This window comes from Aedes albopictus, chromosome 2, assembly GCF_035046485.1.
Source record: "Aedes albopictus strain Foshan chromosome 2, AalbF5, whole genome shotgun sequence".
Lineage (NCBI taxonomy): Eukaryota > Metazoa > Arthropoda > Insecta > Diptera > Culicidae > Aedes > Aedes albopictus.
The window spans coordinates 329336018-329350969 of NC_085137.1; the positions used below are offsets into that span (position 1 = coordinate 329336018).

General features: G+C 44.5%; 1 protein-coding gene across 1 annotated transcript in view; it reads left to right on the top strand.

Annotated features, from left to right (window-relative positions):
• Nucleotides 1-547: 547 nt before the first annotated feature.
• The window catches only part of LOC109398005 (E3 ubiquitin-protein ligase listerin), a 33640-nt gene continuing 19235 nt past the window's right edge, over nucleotides 548-14952 (top strand). The window contains exons 1-3 of the mRNA XM_062852504.1: nucleotides 548-803; nucleotides 1189-1781; nucleotides 1977-3351. Coding sequence (XP_062708488.1) covers nucleotides 771-803; nucleotides 1189-1781; nucleotides 1977-3351 — 2001 coding nt within the window. The 5' untranslated portion in view covers nucleotides 548-770. The remainder of the gene's footprint in view (nucleotides 804-1188; nucleotides 1782-1976; nucleotides 3352-14952) is intronic.

Genomic DNA, 14952 nt, shown 5'->3' on the forward strand with positions numbered 1-14952 from the left:
TTCCTTTGCATCAAAAAAGTCACAAACATCAACAAAACAAAGCACGGAAAAAATCTTAAACTGAATAAATCTGGTGTTCGATTTGAATAGGTCAAATCTGCATAGGAATCACAGCAAACATACGATCTATTCAAATCGAACACCAGAAATAATTAAAAATTCACGGAAAAATAATGTTTCGGAAAAGTGAATGGTTCAAATGTAAGAAAAACAGTATAATATATTGTTACATAAAAATCCAATGTAAATGTATAGTATAGCGAACCATTTCATTACAATACACTTTATTGTAGCTGGTACACTGTATGGTGCAGGAATGGTTTTCACCATACACCCTATGGTTAGTTTTTATCCGGGCAGCTCACACAGAGTGCACGGTGCACTACTTTCAATCTAGTACTTCACTGATTGCGTCCTATTGATCCATATTGGAAAAGTTTTGCGACTTTCCCGGGAACGCACCCCGTTTGTTCTCCATTTTGCCCATTTTGCCCGCCTCTGTTTTTCTCGTTTTTAGCTTCTGCTTCAGCTTCTTTTCATCACACGCACTCTCCGTCAGTCTCGCAGTCAGTTGCATTTTGACGTTTTTTACGGGCAGGTGGCCAAATCGCGAAAAAGGTGCTCCCGCGTTCGTCGCGTTTTGCGTGTGCATTTTGAAAATCAAGTTATTTCACAATAAAATTGCGTGATTTGTCCTTATTCACTGGTTTGCTTCGAATATATCTTCGCTACATCAGATACCGACCCGTTCGAAACAAAACTACGGAACTATGGGCGGAAAACGGACTAAAAATAATACCAAGGTAAGAACGATGGAAACAAAGCTTTTTGCATATATTTCGCTAATCTTTCGATTATCTAAACTGCTTTTGATGTGAAATCGATAATTGTTCACTGGTGTGTCCATATTTATGGTAAAATTGGAACGAAACATGGTTTTAATGCCATCATTTCATGTTGTAGTTTTTGCGGACTGCTCGTAAAAGTTGTTGACGTATGTTATTTTGTTGCCACCCTCTGCCGCAATGGCGTTATCGATTTCACAATAGGCATCACCTATGAGGAAATTTGCCCATCAGGACAAAAATCAATTCGATGTGTCCTCAATCTAGTTTTGATTGTTGGATCATTACCCAGTCCTTGGAATTCTCTCACAGCATGTTCTTCTCTTATGCTTTTATATTGCAGCCATCCAGCAGTGGACGCAGTGCGGAAATGCTGGGTAGTACCATGCCAACGCTGTTCGGATTCACCACTCTGGATAGCAGTAAGATGCCGGTGGTGCCGAGTTTTGTGCAGATCGAATCCCACGGCGAGGATATCGATCCCAACCTGGACGACACGTTTCAGATAGTGTTGAAGAAGATGCTCAAAAAAGATCCCATCACGAAAACAAAAGCCCTCCAGGAGTTTACTGAGCTCGTTGGCAAGTCCGACCTGGAAGTCGTCAAATCCGTGCTTCCGTTCTGGCCACGTCTTTATAGTAACCTATCTACGGATGTGGAGCATCGTGTGCGTGAAACGGCCCAGCAAGCACAAGCCGCCGTGGTGACTAAAGCTGGGAAGAATGTTGCCCCCTATCTGAAACAGCTGGCTCCGGCATGGATTTCCGCTCAGTACGATACCTATGCGCCGGCTGCCAGTCTGGCGGGGCAATCATTTAGCAGTGCGTTTCCCTCTAGCAAGCTGCGTGAAGTGTTTGTGTTTTGTGAAAGTGAAATTCTCGATTACTACACGAAGAATTTAACGGTGCACACGGCGATCACACTGAGTAATCCCAAGTAAGTAAAAATTTGAATTAAGGGTTTGTTTTTATTCCTTCAACTTTTGTTTTACCAATTGGTTTATTTAATGGCTCCTTCGTATTCCTTCAACTAACAGACCTGGTAGAAAGTTACTATGACATTCACAAGACAGGGTCAAAACATTGTCGTACCACAACTTTACATATGTTTATTTTCCACTTTCCCTAACAGATCTCACACCCCGGAGGAATGCGAGAACAAGTACCAGCGCGTCTTGATTGCAAGTCTCCGAGGATACGCCTTGTACCTTAGCAAAATGCCGGAGGACCAGCTGCAGAAATCGGCCGACAAGAATGGCCTTCTCCTGGACAATCCTAAGTTTTGGTCCTATCACAAGCACAAAACACCAGCCATTCGGTCCGCTTGGTTCGAGGTGATTTCCGCTCTGCTTCAGTATGGAACATTCCTGGCGGAAAAACATCAGCAGCACATCACCACCAATGTTTTCCAGTTCATGGACGAAACGGATCCCACGGTTGTCACGCACATTTGGAGCTCAATCGTTCTCGTACAGGCCAAAATTCCTAATTGGCATACGTACCTGAACTTCGATAAGGCAGTGTTTCCCAAGTTGTCAAAAGTGTTGCGTACCGGAGCCACAGGGAATGCGGCCTGCGTGTTTCCGCATATGTTACCACTGGTTTCGAAGTTTACTCGGGAAGTTCTGGGAGATAAAATGACCAAGTTCCAAACTTTGTTCTTCGATGGAATTAACGAGGGGCTCAAGTCGGTCCATTCAAGTCGAACGGACATTACAGCTATCTCGCAGGCTTACTATGAAGTGTTCCAGTACGTGGTGATCCAAACGGTGAAAGACGATCAATTGAAAGCTGAAGAAATTGAAAATTTCTGTGAAACAATGCTTGAAGATCATCTTGTGAACGTTATTGAATGGTGCATTACGACGGAATCTTCCAGTGGGCGATATATTTTCGGTAACATAGCATCGCTGCTGGATTACTGGTGTCAACACAGTGCTAACGTTAAAATCTACCAGCAACTTTTGGCCAAATTCTGGAATCGGCTGTTTGAAGTGGTTGAACAGAGCGTGCGAAACAACAGAGTGGAACATGTCGAACAAGTGTCGCAGTCGCACGTAGAGTTGGTCCAAAATCTGAAGAGAACCTCCCACAAACGGGTCAAGTTCAACAGCGGTTCGGCCGAACGGCAAACGACCTCTTCCGAACAGGAAACCGTCCGTCAGGCCGAAGAACATGCCCATCGTTTCGAAGATCAACTGAAAACTTTGGTGTACAAAATTTGCCGGCTGTATATTGATCGAATCTCCGCTACGCGAAGCCAAGCCCTTGTCCTGCAGTTGGAAAACCTCGTCCGACAGTTCCAGTGCCCTCAGCTGTTTCAATTTATGGCTGGCGGCGGTCTTGGTGAGGAGGAAATCAAACTGGACGGCTTGTTCGAAACGTTTGCGGGCAATTGGTTGGCTGACGAACGGCTCCAGTCAGAGTACATTGTCGAATTGGTATTGATTTTGTATAAATACCTACCGGAGCAGGAACGAGTGCCAATGTTAAACAAATGGATAAAGGTAAGTCAAATTTGGACACTGTGTTAAAATGTTAGTTTTATTTTAGTTAAGGTATATGCTAGGATGGGGCTAGTAGGTACATAAAGCATTACAAAGTTCTCTCTCTCTAGGGTGAGAATAGTTGGTAAGAAGTCTATCCAGAGGCGTCGCGTGCCTTCTTCAGCCTCCTTAATGTGTACTTGTAGATTTTTCATGAAACAAGTATACTTATAGTATAAGTATTATATCTATTATACTCTCCATAGACCAGACTTTGGGTATCTCAAACCACCCTCCCATAAAAAAATGAATATACAGGAAGATTTCTAAATGAATGCTGTTTATTGAGGTATTTTTCATGTTAAGGAAAATAAACATAGGATGGGGCGGGGCAAGATGGGTCGCGGGGCAAGATGGGTCAGTGCCATTTTTGGGCGCATTACTCATGTTTTGATTATGTTGATAATTTTGTTAGATGACCAGCACAAATATACAAAAGTTTGGGGCATTGATTGAAAAATTATTCACTCTCATTGGAAATAAAAAATAAAATGGTTTTTAGCCATTTTCCTTATGCGATACATTCCATATAATCTCCATATAAACGGCCGAGGGGCAAGATGGGTCACCTTCAATTTTGAACGTATTTTTGGAGCAATTAAAAGTTATTTATTTTTTATTACAAGACTATCTCATAAATGACTTCAATCATGCGAAATGTACGCTCAAAATTATAACATAAAATTATGATATTTTTTTAGTGAAAACATCGATTTTCAAGTCGCCGCAGGACCACTCAAATCGTGAAGTTTTTTTATATTCCAAATAAATTTATAAAATGTTTACTAGTAGCTCTTGTTTACTCAGTATGGATATGGAGCATATATGAATGCGGAACAAATCTTATATTTTGACGTTTTTCGTTGAGAAAATGTGAATTACTTAAAAGGTGACCCATCTTGCCCCGCACTTTTTTCACGGCGTAAAATCGATCACTTTTCAAAACTGCTTGTTTAACATCATATTTTGTATTTATTGAACTTTTTATTGACTTTTATTTTTTATTTATTTTAAACAATTATTTCATACATTAAATACAGAGTAGAGATACACAGAATTGATTTACAGCTACGAAATGAACAACAACTTTAAAGTAACATAAACACAGTTTTTTTAGACTAAAGACGTATTCTTGGAAAAAGCGAGAAAAAACCAAGTAAGTAAAGTAATTATAATATCACAGTAGTTTGTTTAGGTGGCTAAAATGCCTTCGATCAACGGATTGACGGACAGTTGGCAGCTAAGCAGGAACTTCCCACCAATGCGGTTGACGAACTCATCAAAGGTTTCCATGTTTGCAATGTCGTGAAGCTCGTCAGTGGGATACCAAGGGTTAAGGTTAAGCATCATTTTAAGCAATTTATTTTGCTTTATCTGCAAACGCCTCCTATGTGACATCGCACAATTCATCCAAGCTGGGCAGCCATAAGTGAGAACAGCTCGGAAGACACCTTTGTACAACAAAAGCTTATTGTGAAGTTGTAGGGACGATCGACGTTTCACTAGAGGATAAAGTGAGCGGGTAAGTCTGTTGCATTTCACGAGAGACTGATTGATATGCTTATCGAACTTCAGTTTAGAATCTAAAGTCAGCCCTAGGTATTTTGCCTCGGAGGACCAAGGTACTCGATGCCCGTTCGCTCTGATCTCGGTGGCTGGAAGCAACCGAGGAGAGCGATTACGTGTGAAGTACACTGCCTGCGTCTTTGTTGCATTAATCTTTATTCTCCATTTACGGTGAAACCTTTCGATGTTGTCTTGTGCTTCTTGCAGCTTTTGCGTGATGACATGCGGGTCCCGGTGAGTCACAAAATATCCTGTATCATCCGCAAAGAATGCATACTTGACCCCGTCAACCATAATTACGTCCGCGGTGAATAGGTTATACAGTGTGGGGCTCAGAACCGACCCCTGTGGAACTCCGAATGGTATTGGATGGGGCCTAGAAAGCTCTCCGCTCACTGACACTTGAAAGCTTCTGTTTTTCAGGAAGGAGAGCACCAACCTTGCTAGATAGTTTGGGAAAATATTGACTTTTAGCATAGCTAACTAGTGTATTAAAGAGTAGCGGGCGAATACAAACCAATACGATTTGTATTTATGAAGTTATGGTGATCCATCCTTAGGTGACCCATCTTGCCCCACCCCACCCTATACTAGCTGACCCCGGCAAACATTGTCTGCCGTACGCATATTGCATGAAAAAAAAAAGATTTATTAAAACTCTTAATTTCTTCATGTTTTGCCTCATAAACCTTCCTTGGGTGAAAACTAACAGAACAAAACCATAGGGAAAAAAATTGTCTTCTCCGGACGTTAATTACACAAGTTTACAAAATAAAATGAAAGTCGTGAACTTCTGTCAACGACCAAAATTTTTGAAGCACAATTTAGTGCTGATTTCGAAACCGACTTTCAAAAAATTTAAAGTAGAACAGTTTTTGAGTTTTAGCTCAATATCGAGTTTTACAACTTTTCGAAATATGTAATTTACTAAAATTCAAATATATTGCGTTTTGTTCAACCAATTTTAAATCTTTTTCCATAAATTGAAAGCTGAATACAATACCATTCGATCATCTGAATACAGGTTTTGCGTCAGATTGATGAAATTCAAGATATTGACGATTTTTAGGGACGATCTTCTTAAATTTTAGCAAAATTCCCAAAAATTTTTGAAGAAATGTATTTTTTTTTAATAAGAAAAAACCAACTTAAAAATTCTTTCTCGACGTTTATTTGACACATCATATGTAGGCAAGTTACAGTAAAAATTTCAGCTCAATCGGAGCATTGGTTACGGAGAATGATATGTTTGAAGTGAGCGACTTTGCTTAAAAATAGAACAAAAATCGATTTCAAATCATCAACCTTGTATGGAAAGTCGAAAAAATTTCCGCTCTACTGTATTTTTTTTCTTTCGCGTTTTCGAACTCAGGGCATGATTCTACACCAAAAATGATCATCAGTTTACCGAGTTCAAAAATGCTGTAAACTAGTGTTACAGCATCACCTTTGACACAATTCAAAGCCACACCGACATCAAACAATTTCACTCCAAGTACCTAGTATTTTACAATTTTTAAACAATTATAAGTACACAAACTGACACACGAACACTTTTAAAGCCATCAGATGCACTAAAAACTACACATTTTTTTTCTCTGGAAAGCATAGCACTGCCAGCGAAATCAAATTTTCTCCAGCCAAAGTGAGAAAAAAAATCACGGGCCGTTTAATTTTATAAACTATCCACCAGAATCAGTTCTTCAAGTAATAATTTGCTTCTCTAGGCCAAATGACGTATCGCATTAAACTTTTTTTGTTCACCGTTTGAATCGATGATAAATGCGGAAACGAACATGTGACGGATGATGGGAAATGCAGCCTTTCCCGCCACACTTTTCAAAAGAAGGCCACCAAAATTTGAACAGTTAGCAACACGACGAACAGAGAAATATTGCATGAAAACTGACTGCGTCGTCCTCTCATGAAGCTCTGCACTACTTTTCCCAGTTTTATTCACACGCGAAATTAATAACAGTTGTTCAAAAATTCTCTTTTTTCTTCTATTCACAAAATTCTTATCGCTTTGCAAGCGCTTCCGGATCTCTTTAAATTTGAGCTAAATTTCCAAAAAATAATGAAGAATATTTTTATGTAAAACTAGCTGTACCGGCAAACTTTGTCTTGCCAAGCTGTGGTGGTTTGACAACTGTTGCGGTCATAACAACAATCAATACGAAGCTGGCGAATTTTTTGTGACGCCAGTCGTTCCCCCAGTAAAATCGCCCAATTCTGGTGTTTCTGACGCCACGCTTTTAATGTCAGTTTGCTTCGCCCTTTTTCATCGAAGCAAGACTGAGTCCGCCAATTAAGTTACCATGACCGTTCGCAATGCTGTTTTATTTTGTATGGCGAGTTTTAAAATTTTTAAAACTCGCCATACAAAATAAAACAGCATTGCGAACGGCCTAACAACGAGAAAAAAACGATTGTTTATTTGCATATGGATTACTGCACGAATTTATACTGGCCTGCTTACTCTCACACGAAATTTGACGTTTGAGCGGTGTCCGGCACTGCTCAAACGTCAAATTTGCTGTGAGAGTAAGCAGGCCGGCATAAATTCGTGCAGTGGACCATTACGACGAAAAAAATCCATCGTTCATCTTTTTTCGAGTTTTAGGAAATTGACTGCCGCGGGCTTCGATTTTTTTAGTGGGCGTAACGTCTATGGTCATATACGTCACCGCACTCTAGATTGGTTTCATTTTCATTTCATTTCATATTTTTTTTCATTTCATTTTTATTTATTCAATATTAATTCTGTTTAGTGTACAATTTGTTTCCATAAGCTGAGATGGCTTTCCTTTCAACAGCTATATAATTCTAGTAAGGCAATCTATACAAATTAGAGAACTAGTTCATTCAGTTAATTTAAAGATAAAGGAAAAAGCGCAAAAAAACCTTTGAAATAGCATAAAGGGTTGTTGGGATAGTTAGAGGAAAAGTTAACTTAAACCTAATATCACAGTCTCTGCGGTAAACGTTGCAGCAGCGGATTTGCTGATGTGGCGCATCCCATCCAAAACTTTGGAAGCACACGTTTGAACCACTCGTTGATTTGCTCCATCCTAGCAGTGAAATGGACATCTTCAGTGGGGTGGAATGGATCTAAATTCATTATCATTTTCAGAATCCGATTTTGCTTCACCTGAAGCTTTTTCCTGTGGGTAGCTGCACAGTGAAACCACGCGGGAAAACCGTATGTCATCACTGGTTTGAATACGGTCTTGTACAGCAAAAGTTTCGAATTTGTGTCCAAGTGCGACCGTCGATTGATCAGCGGATACAGCATTCTCGTAAGCTTGTCGCACTTACTTAAAGTGTTTTTAATGTGGACAGCAAATGTTAACTTCCGGTCCAAGGTTAAGCCCAGATATCCTACGTCGTCCGACCATGGTAGTTGGCGTCCCCAAACAGAGATCTCACTTTGCGGTAGTTTTTGTGGACTTCGTTTCCGAGCGAAGAAAATCGCCTGGGATTTGTCCGCATTAGTCTTTAGCTTCCATTTTCTTTGGTACCTCTCGATGGCGTTTTGGGCAGCTTGTAGCTTAGTTACCACAATAACCGGATCAGAGTCTGATGCAATAAAGCCAGTATCGTCAGCGAAGAAATAGTACTGGACATCATCTAGCATCACCAGGTCAGCGGTGAAGATGTTGTAGAGCGTGGGGCTCAGCACAGCACCTTAAGGGACACCGTAGGGTACTTCGTGGCGATCAGATGAATGCCCATTGACAGACACTTGGTAGGAGCGGTTTAACAAAAAGGAGCGGATAATCTTCAATATGTACATTGGAAAATTTCCAAGTAGCATCTTGTGCAGAATTGCCTCCTGCCAAACAGAATCGTATGCCTTCTCGACATCTAGAAGTACCATCCCAGAGGACTTACCTCGTGTGAAGCTGGTTTTTACGTCCCTGACTAGCCGAGCCAGCTGGTGATTGGTGGAATGGCCTCTTTTGAACCCGAACTGCTCATCGGGAACAATCCGTGTACCTTCCAAATGTTGTTCAACACGATTTAGGATCACACGCTCCAGTAGCTTACTGAACGAGGACAGCAAACTGATTGGCCTATAGTTCGACGGAATCGAGGAGTACTTATTCGGTTTCGGGATGGCGATGACCACGGCGTGCTTCCAGCTGGTCGGGAAGTATCCTAAACTGTTGGGAGGACCACCCTATCCCACTACGAACGCAGCCGAAACATCCTTCGGGGCTCTTCCGCTGACAGCCGTCAGCTTGTGACAGATGTCATCGAGTTTCGGTGTGCATCGTTCTTCGTTGACCGTCATCATATAATTGCGATCGCCGGCTCGCGTGCATACACGTTTTAATAGTACATGTTTGTTTTATTTAATAAAGTAATGTTTTAATTCGTACCCGTGAGTCGCGTCCATAACTATATCACGTATCGCAACAGTGGCGACGAGGCGGTAGTAAATTCGTGCTAAAAATCGCGCGTTCATCCCGAGAAAAGGCGTTCTTCGTGGATCGGTAGTAGGAGAAAATTGTGCGATGGCGACGAACAATGGCGGCAGTGCACCAGGTTCGGGAGGTCAACAACAGTCGGGCAATATCACCGACACCATTGTGCAGATCCTCCGTAATCAGCAAGCACTCATGGGGCAAATGTCGCAGCAACTGGCAGCCACCCAATCCGCCATCAAAAGTTTGTCCCGCGATGAAGTGGTACTCGATTCGCTTTCCAGTAACATGGTGGAATTCGTGTATAACAAAGAAAGCGGTAATACCTTCGATGCCTGGTTCTCCCGCTACAGTGATCTGTTTGACCGTGACGCTTCGAAGCTGGATGATGCCGCGAAAGTGCGTCTACTCCTGCGCAAGCTCAGCCCGCCGGATCACGAGCGTTATAATAGCTTTATTCTGCCCAAAACTGCTCGGGAATTCACCTTCGCCGAGACTGTGGAAAAGCTGAAGGCGCTCTTTGGTGCAACCATCTCCATCTTTCGGCGGCGCTATAACTGTCTCCAAACAACCAAGGAGGACAGTGAGGACTACCTCGCGTATTCCTGCAAGGTGAACAAGTCGTGCGTTGATTTTAAGCTGTCTGAGCTGACCGAAGAACAGTTTAAGTGTTTGACGTTTGTGTGTGGGCTTAAGTCGAAGCAAGACGCGGAGATCAGAATGCGCCTCATCAACAAGCTCAATGAAGCTGAAGATCTGACACTCCAACAAGTGGTTGAACAGTGCAACAGCCTAGTGAACCTCAAACAGGACACCGTGCTTGTGGAGAACCCGTCATCAGTGAATTTCGTGGCACACAACAAGCGGAACAAACCTTATCGGTCGAACAGCAACAGTCCTTCTCGAGATCAACCAAGAACACCCTGCTGGTCCTGCGGCGGGATGCATTTCAACAAGGATTGCCGGTTTCGCGACCACAAGTGCCGTGATTGCGGGAAGCAGGGTCACAAAGAGGGGTACTGCTCCTGTTTCTCTTCGAAGTCATCGTCTGGCGCGTCAAGTTCAAAGAAGCCAGCACCGAAGAACAAGAAGAAGAAGCGAAACCAGTCAACGAAAACAGTGACAGTGCAGAACATCAGTCAAGGCCGGAAGTTCATCGACGTCAAGCTCAATGGTGTTCCTCTCCGGCTGCAACTGGACACGGGATCGGATGTGTCGATCATTTCGCACCGTTCGTGGATCAAGCTCGGTCGACCAAAAGTGCAAACAGCATCATGTCAAGCAAGAACAGCGTCTGGAGAGCCTCTGGATCTGGTCTCGGAGTTGCACTGTAGCATTACCCTGAACAACGTCACGAAGGAGGGTAAGTGTTACGTCGCCGCTCCTAACGTCCATCTAGACATTTTAGGGATTGATCTCATGGATATGTTTGGATTGTGGAACCAGTCCATCACATCGTTCTGCAATCAAGTGACCACCGAGGAAACCCAAGAAGTCGCTGACCTCCGTGCCCAATTTCCGAACGTTTTCACCACGAAGTTGGGCTTATACAACAAAACTCCAGTTCAGTTGGTGCTGAAGAACAATCCAAAACCGGTGTTTCGACCCAAACGACCGGTAGCTTACAGCATGGAGAGCGCTGTGGAGGAAGAACTTCGACGGTTGGAGAGCCTCGATATCCTGAAGAAGGTCAACTTTTCCGATTGGGCGGCCCCGATCGTTGCCGTCCGAAAGCCGAACGGGACGGTTCGAATATGTGCGGATTTCTCAACAGGCCTGAATTCCGCGTTAGAACCGAACTGTTATCCTCTGCCGTTGCCCGAGGATATCTTTACGAAGATGGCAAATTGTCGATATTTCAGCCACATTGATTTATCGGACGCATACCTCCAGGTTCCTGTCGACGAAGCAAGCCAGCAGCTCCTCACCATTAACACCCACAAAGGCCTATACCAGTTCACCAGGTTATCGCCCGGCGTAAAATCTGCTCCGGGGGCCTTCCAGCAGATAATGGACACCATGCTCGCTGGTCTCACGTTCACCGTTGGTTATTTGGATGACGTTCTGGTCGGAGGACGTACGAAGGCCGAGCATCAACGAAATTTGCAGAAAGTTCTCGCTCGCTTGCAGGAATTCGGCTTCACGGTGCGCATCGAAAAATGTAGCCTTCAGCATGCGTCAAGTGAAGTACCTGGGCCAAATACTGGACGGAGACGGTATTAGACCAGACCCGGATAAGGTGGCGGCCATTGTCAACATGCCACCCCCACACGACGTACCCACTCTTCGGTCGTATCTGGGTGCCATAAATTACTATGGGAAGTATGTGAAGGAGATGCGCACTCTTCGGCAGCCGATGGACGAGCTGCTAAAGGCGGAAAACAAGTTCAACTGGTCATCCGCCTGCCAGAAGTCATTCGATCGTTTTCGAGAAATTCTTCAATCACCGCTGCTGCTCACACACTATAACCCATCAATGGACATCGTTGTGTCAGCGGATGCGTCATCGGTCGGGCTGGGAGCCCGCATTGCACATAAGTTCCCCGACGGATCGGTGAAAGCCATCTACCACGTGTCTCGAAGCTTGACTGCAGCGGAAACAAATTACAGCCAAGTGGAAAAAGAAGGCCTGGCCCTTGTGTTTGCCGTGACTCGGTTCCACCGGATGTTGTTCGGTAGAAAATTCACCCTAGAAACCGATCACAAACCGTTGTTGCAGATTTTTGGCTCTAAAAAGGGCATTCCCACCTACACTGCAAACAGGCTTCAAAGGTGGGCCCTGACACTTCTACTCTACGACTTCGAAATCTGCTACATCTCCACCGACAGCTTCGGGCATGCGGACGTATTATCAAGGCTAATCAACAGTCACGTGCGTCCCGAAGAAGAATATGTCATCGCCTCCCTAGAGCTGGAACACAGCATACGAACAACCATCAACGACTCGTTACAAGCTTTCCCGCTCTCGTTCAAGGTCATCCAGGGGGCAACTAAAAGTGACGACTGCTTACTGCGAACCATCCGTTTCGTCAATGAAGGTTGGCCGTCGAACAAAGGAACTATCAGCGACCCCGCAATCCAACAGTTCTATCTTCGTCGTGAACATCTCTCCATCGTTGCTGGATGCCTCATGTATGGTGAAAGGTTGGTCATTCCGTCAACCTGTCGGAAGAAAGTGCTGCAGCAGCTGCACAAGGGGCACCCTGGTGTGGAGCGTATGCGCTCCATAGCTCGTCAGTATGTTTATTGGCCAAATATCGACGATGATGTGTCCCGACTAGTCCGTTCCTGCAACGAGTGCGCCAGTGTAGCCAAGACAGACCGGAAAACGAATCTGGAGTCCTGGCCCAAACCAGCGAAGTAGTTCGGACGAACAACATCACTACAGCGACAACCTTGCGAATACTCCGTGGCATCTTCGCAAGATACGGACAACCGGAAACATTGGTCACCGACAACGGAACTCAACTAACCAGTGACAAGTTCGAAGCATACTGCTCAGCAAACGGGATCGTCCACCTGAAAACTGCTCCATATCATCCGCAGTCCAACGGACTTGCGGAGCGGTTCGTGGATACATTCAAGCGAACCCTCAAGAAAATCACCGCAGGGGGGGAAACCCTCGACGAAGCCATCGATAGTTTTCTGCTGTGCTATAGATCAACACCGTGTCGAAGCGCTCCAGATGGAAAGTCGCCTGGGGAGCTAATGTACGGAAGGCCGATTCGGACATCCCTGGAACTCCTTCGGCCACCCACACCGTACAATGAACCATCCAAGGACCAAGCGAAGCAGTTCAACCGGAAACACGGAACAAAAGCTCGAGAATACCATCCCCAAGATCTCGTTTGGACCAAAGTCTACTCTGCAAACACTTGGACCTGGACACCTGGAAAAGTGATCGAACGTATCGGTAGTGTGATGTATAACATTTGGCTACCATCGAAGCAAAACCTGGTTCGGTCCCACTGTAACCAAATGCGGAAACGTTACGAGTCCGAAGACAACACCCAACTTAGCAGTACACCGATGCACGCTCAAGTTCCGCTAGCGATTCTCCTGGACAGCTGGGGCCTACGCAACACCATACCTGAACCGGAAGTAGAAAGTAGTCAGCCAGTATCTCCTTTGCCAGCTGCGCTACTCGAGGACCTGCAGCCGGTTCCACAACGTCGTCAACGAACTCCCCAAACCAATCTACAGCAACAATCGATTCCTACTCGCCAGTCTTCAAGAGTCCGAAGGCTGCCTGTGAGGTACGAGCCGTACAGCCTTTATTAACAGGGGGAGGTGTTGGGAGGACCACCCTATCCCACTACGAACGCAGCCGAAACATCCTTCGGGGCTCTTCCGCTGACAGCCGTCAGCTTGTGACAGATGTCATCGAGTTTCGGTGTGCATCGTTCTTCGTTGACCGTCATCATATAATTGCGATCGCCGGCTCGCGTGCATACACGTTTTAATAGTACATGTTTGTTTTATTTAATAAAGTAATGTTTTAATTCGTACCCGTGAGTCGCGTCCATAACTATATCACGTATCGCAACATAAACGAATGCAGGCAGAGAAGATTTTGGCGAGAAAAATGTGGGCCTTTCTCGGAAGTTTTTTGATCACACAGTTCCGTATTTTATCTCCCCCAGGAGACCTTTTGGATTTGAGCCTTCTAATGCACATAATTACTTCCTTTGGACGAATCAGCCACGGGTGATCTCCAGTTAGATGCGTCTGATCGATGAGGACAATCGACTCGTTCACCGCTGCAGCAGTGTCTGGATCGTCTGGCATCTGGTTCATATGTGCACGAGCAAAGCTTCTTGCCAGTAGTTGAGCCTTTTCTAGAGGAGAAGCGATCATTTTGTCATCGTGACGCAACGGGGGGCTACACTTTGACGATTTTCGTAACGCCTTATGTCGTTTTCGTTTTTGATTCAGTTCCAACCTGGGTTGGAACTGGATCAGATCACAGTTTCAACCCCAACCCGACTTCGGTTTCGCTTGTACTAAACTTTGTTTGACGTTGTTTGTTTACACATTTTCCGCCGATCCAGTTCCAACCCAGGTTCAAAAACGAATTCGACATTAGTGATCTTCCACAATTTTTCGCGATCGCCGTTTAATGTTCGAAGCGTTTCCTTAAATCTGCTGAAATTTGCTTCGTCGCATTCCTCTCGGATCCTGCGGTTCAGCGATAGTACTATATCACGGTAGATTGGATCTCTTCTTCTGTACCATTGCCGGCGGCGTTTATTCCGCAGCGCGATCAATCTTCGAGTACTCTCCGGGATTTCAGCAACTTGATAGGTTCGTTTCCGAACTTCGGGGACCGAGACAGCTTCAGCTTCCATTACAATCGTTGTCAGGAGTTCTATGGCAGCATCAATTTCAGCTTCGTTGTTGAGGGTTGTGACCAAGGTTGTGACAGCCGGATCCAACAGGTCTAATTTGGAATTTACTACACGTTGGAAGCGAGGCCAGTCTGCCCGCGAATAGCACCGGACCTTTGGTATTATGTTTGCGATTGGGGCAGAGAGACTGACGTCGAACATTACTGGGAGATGGTCTG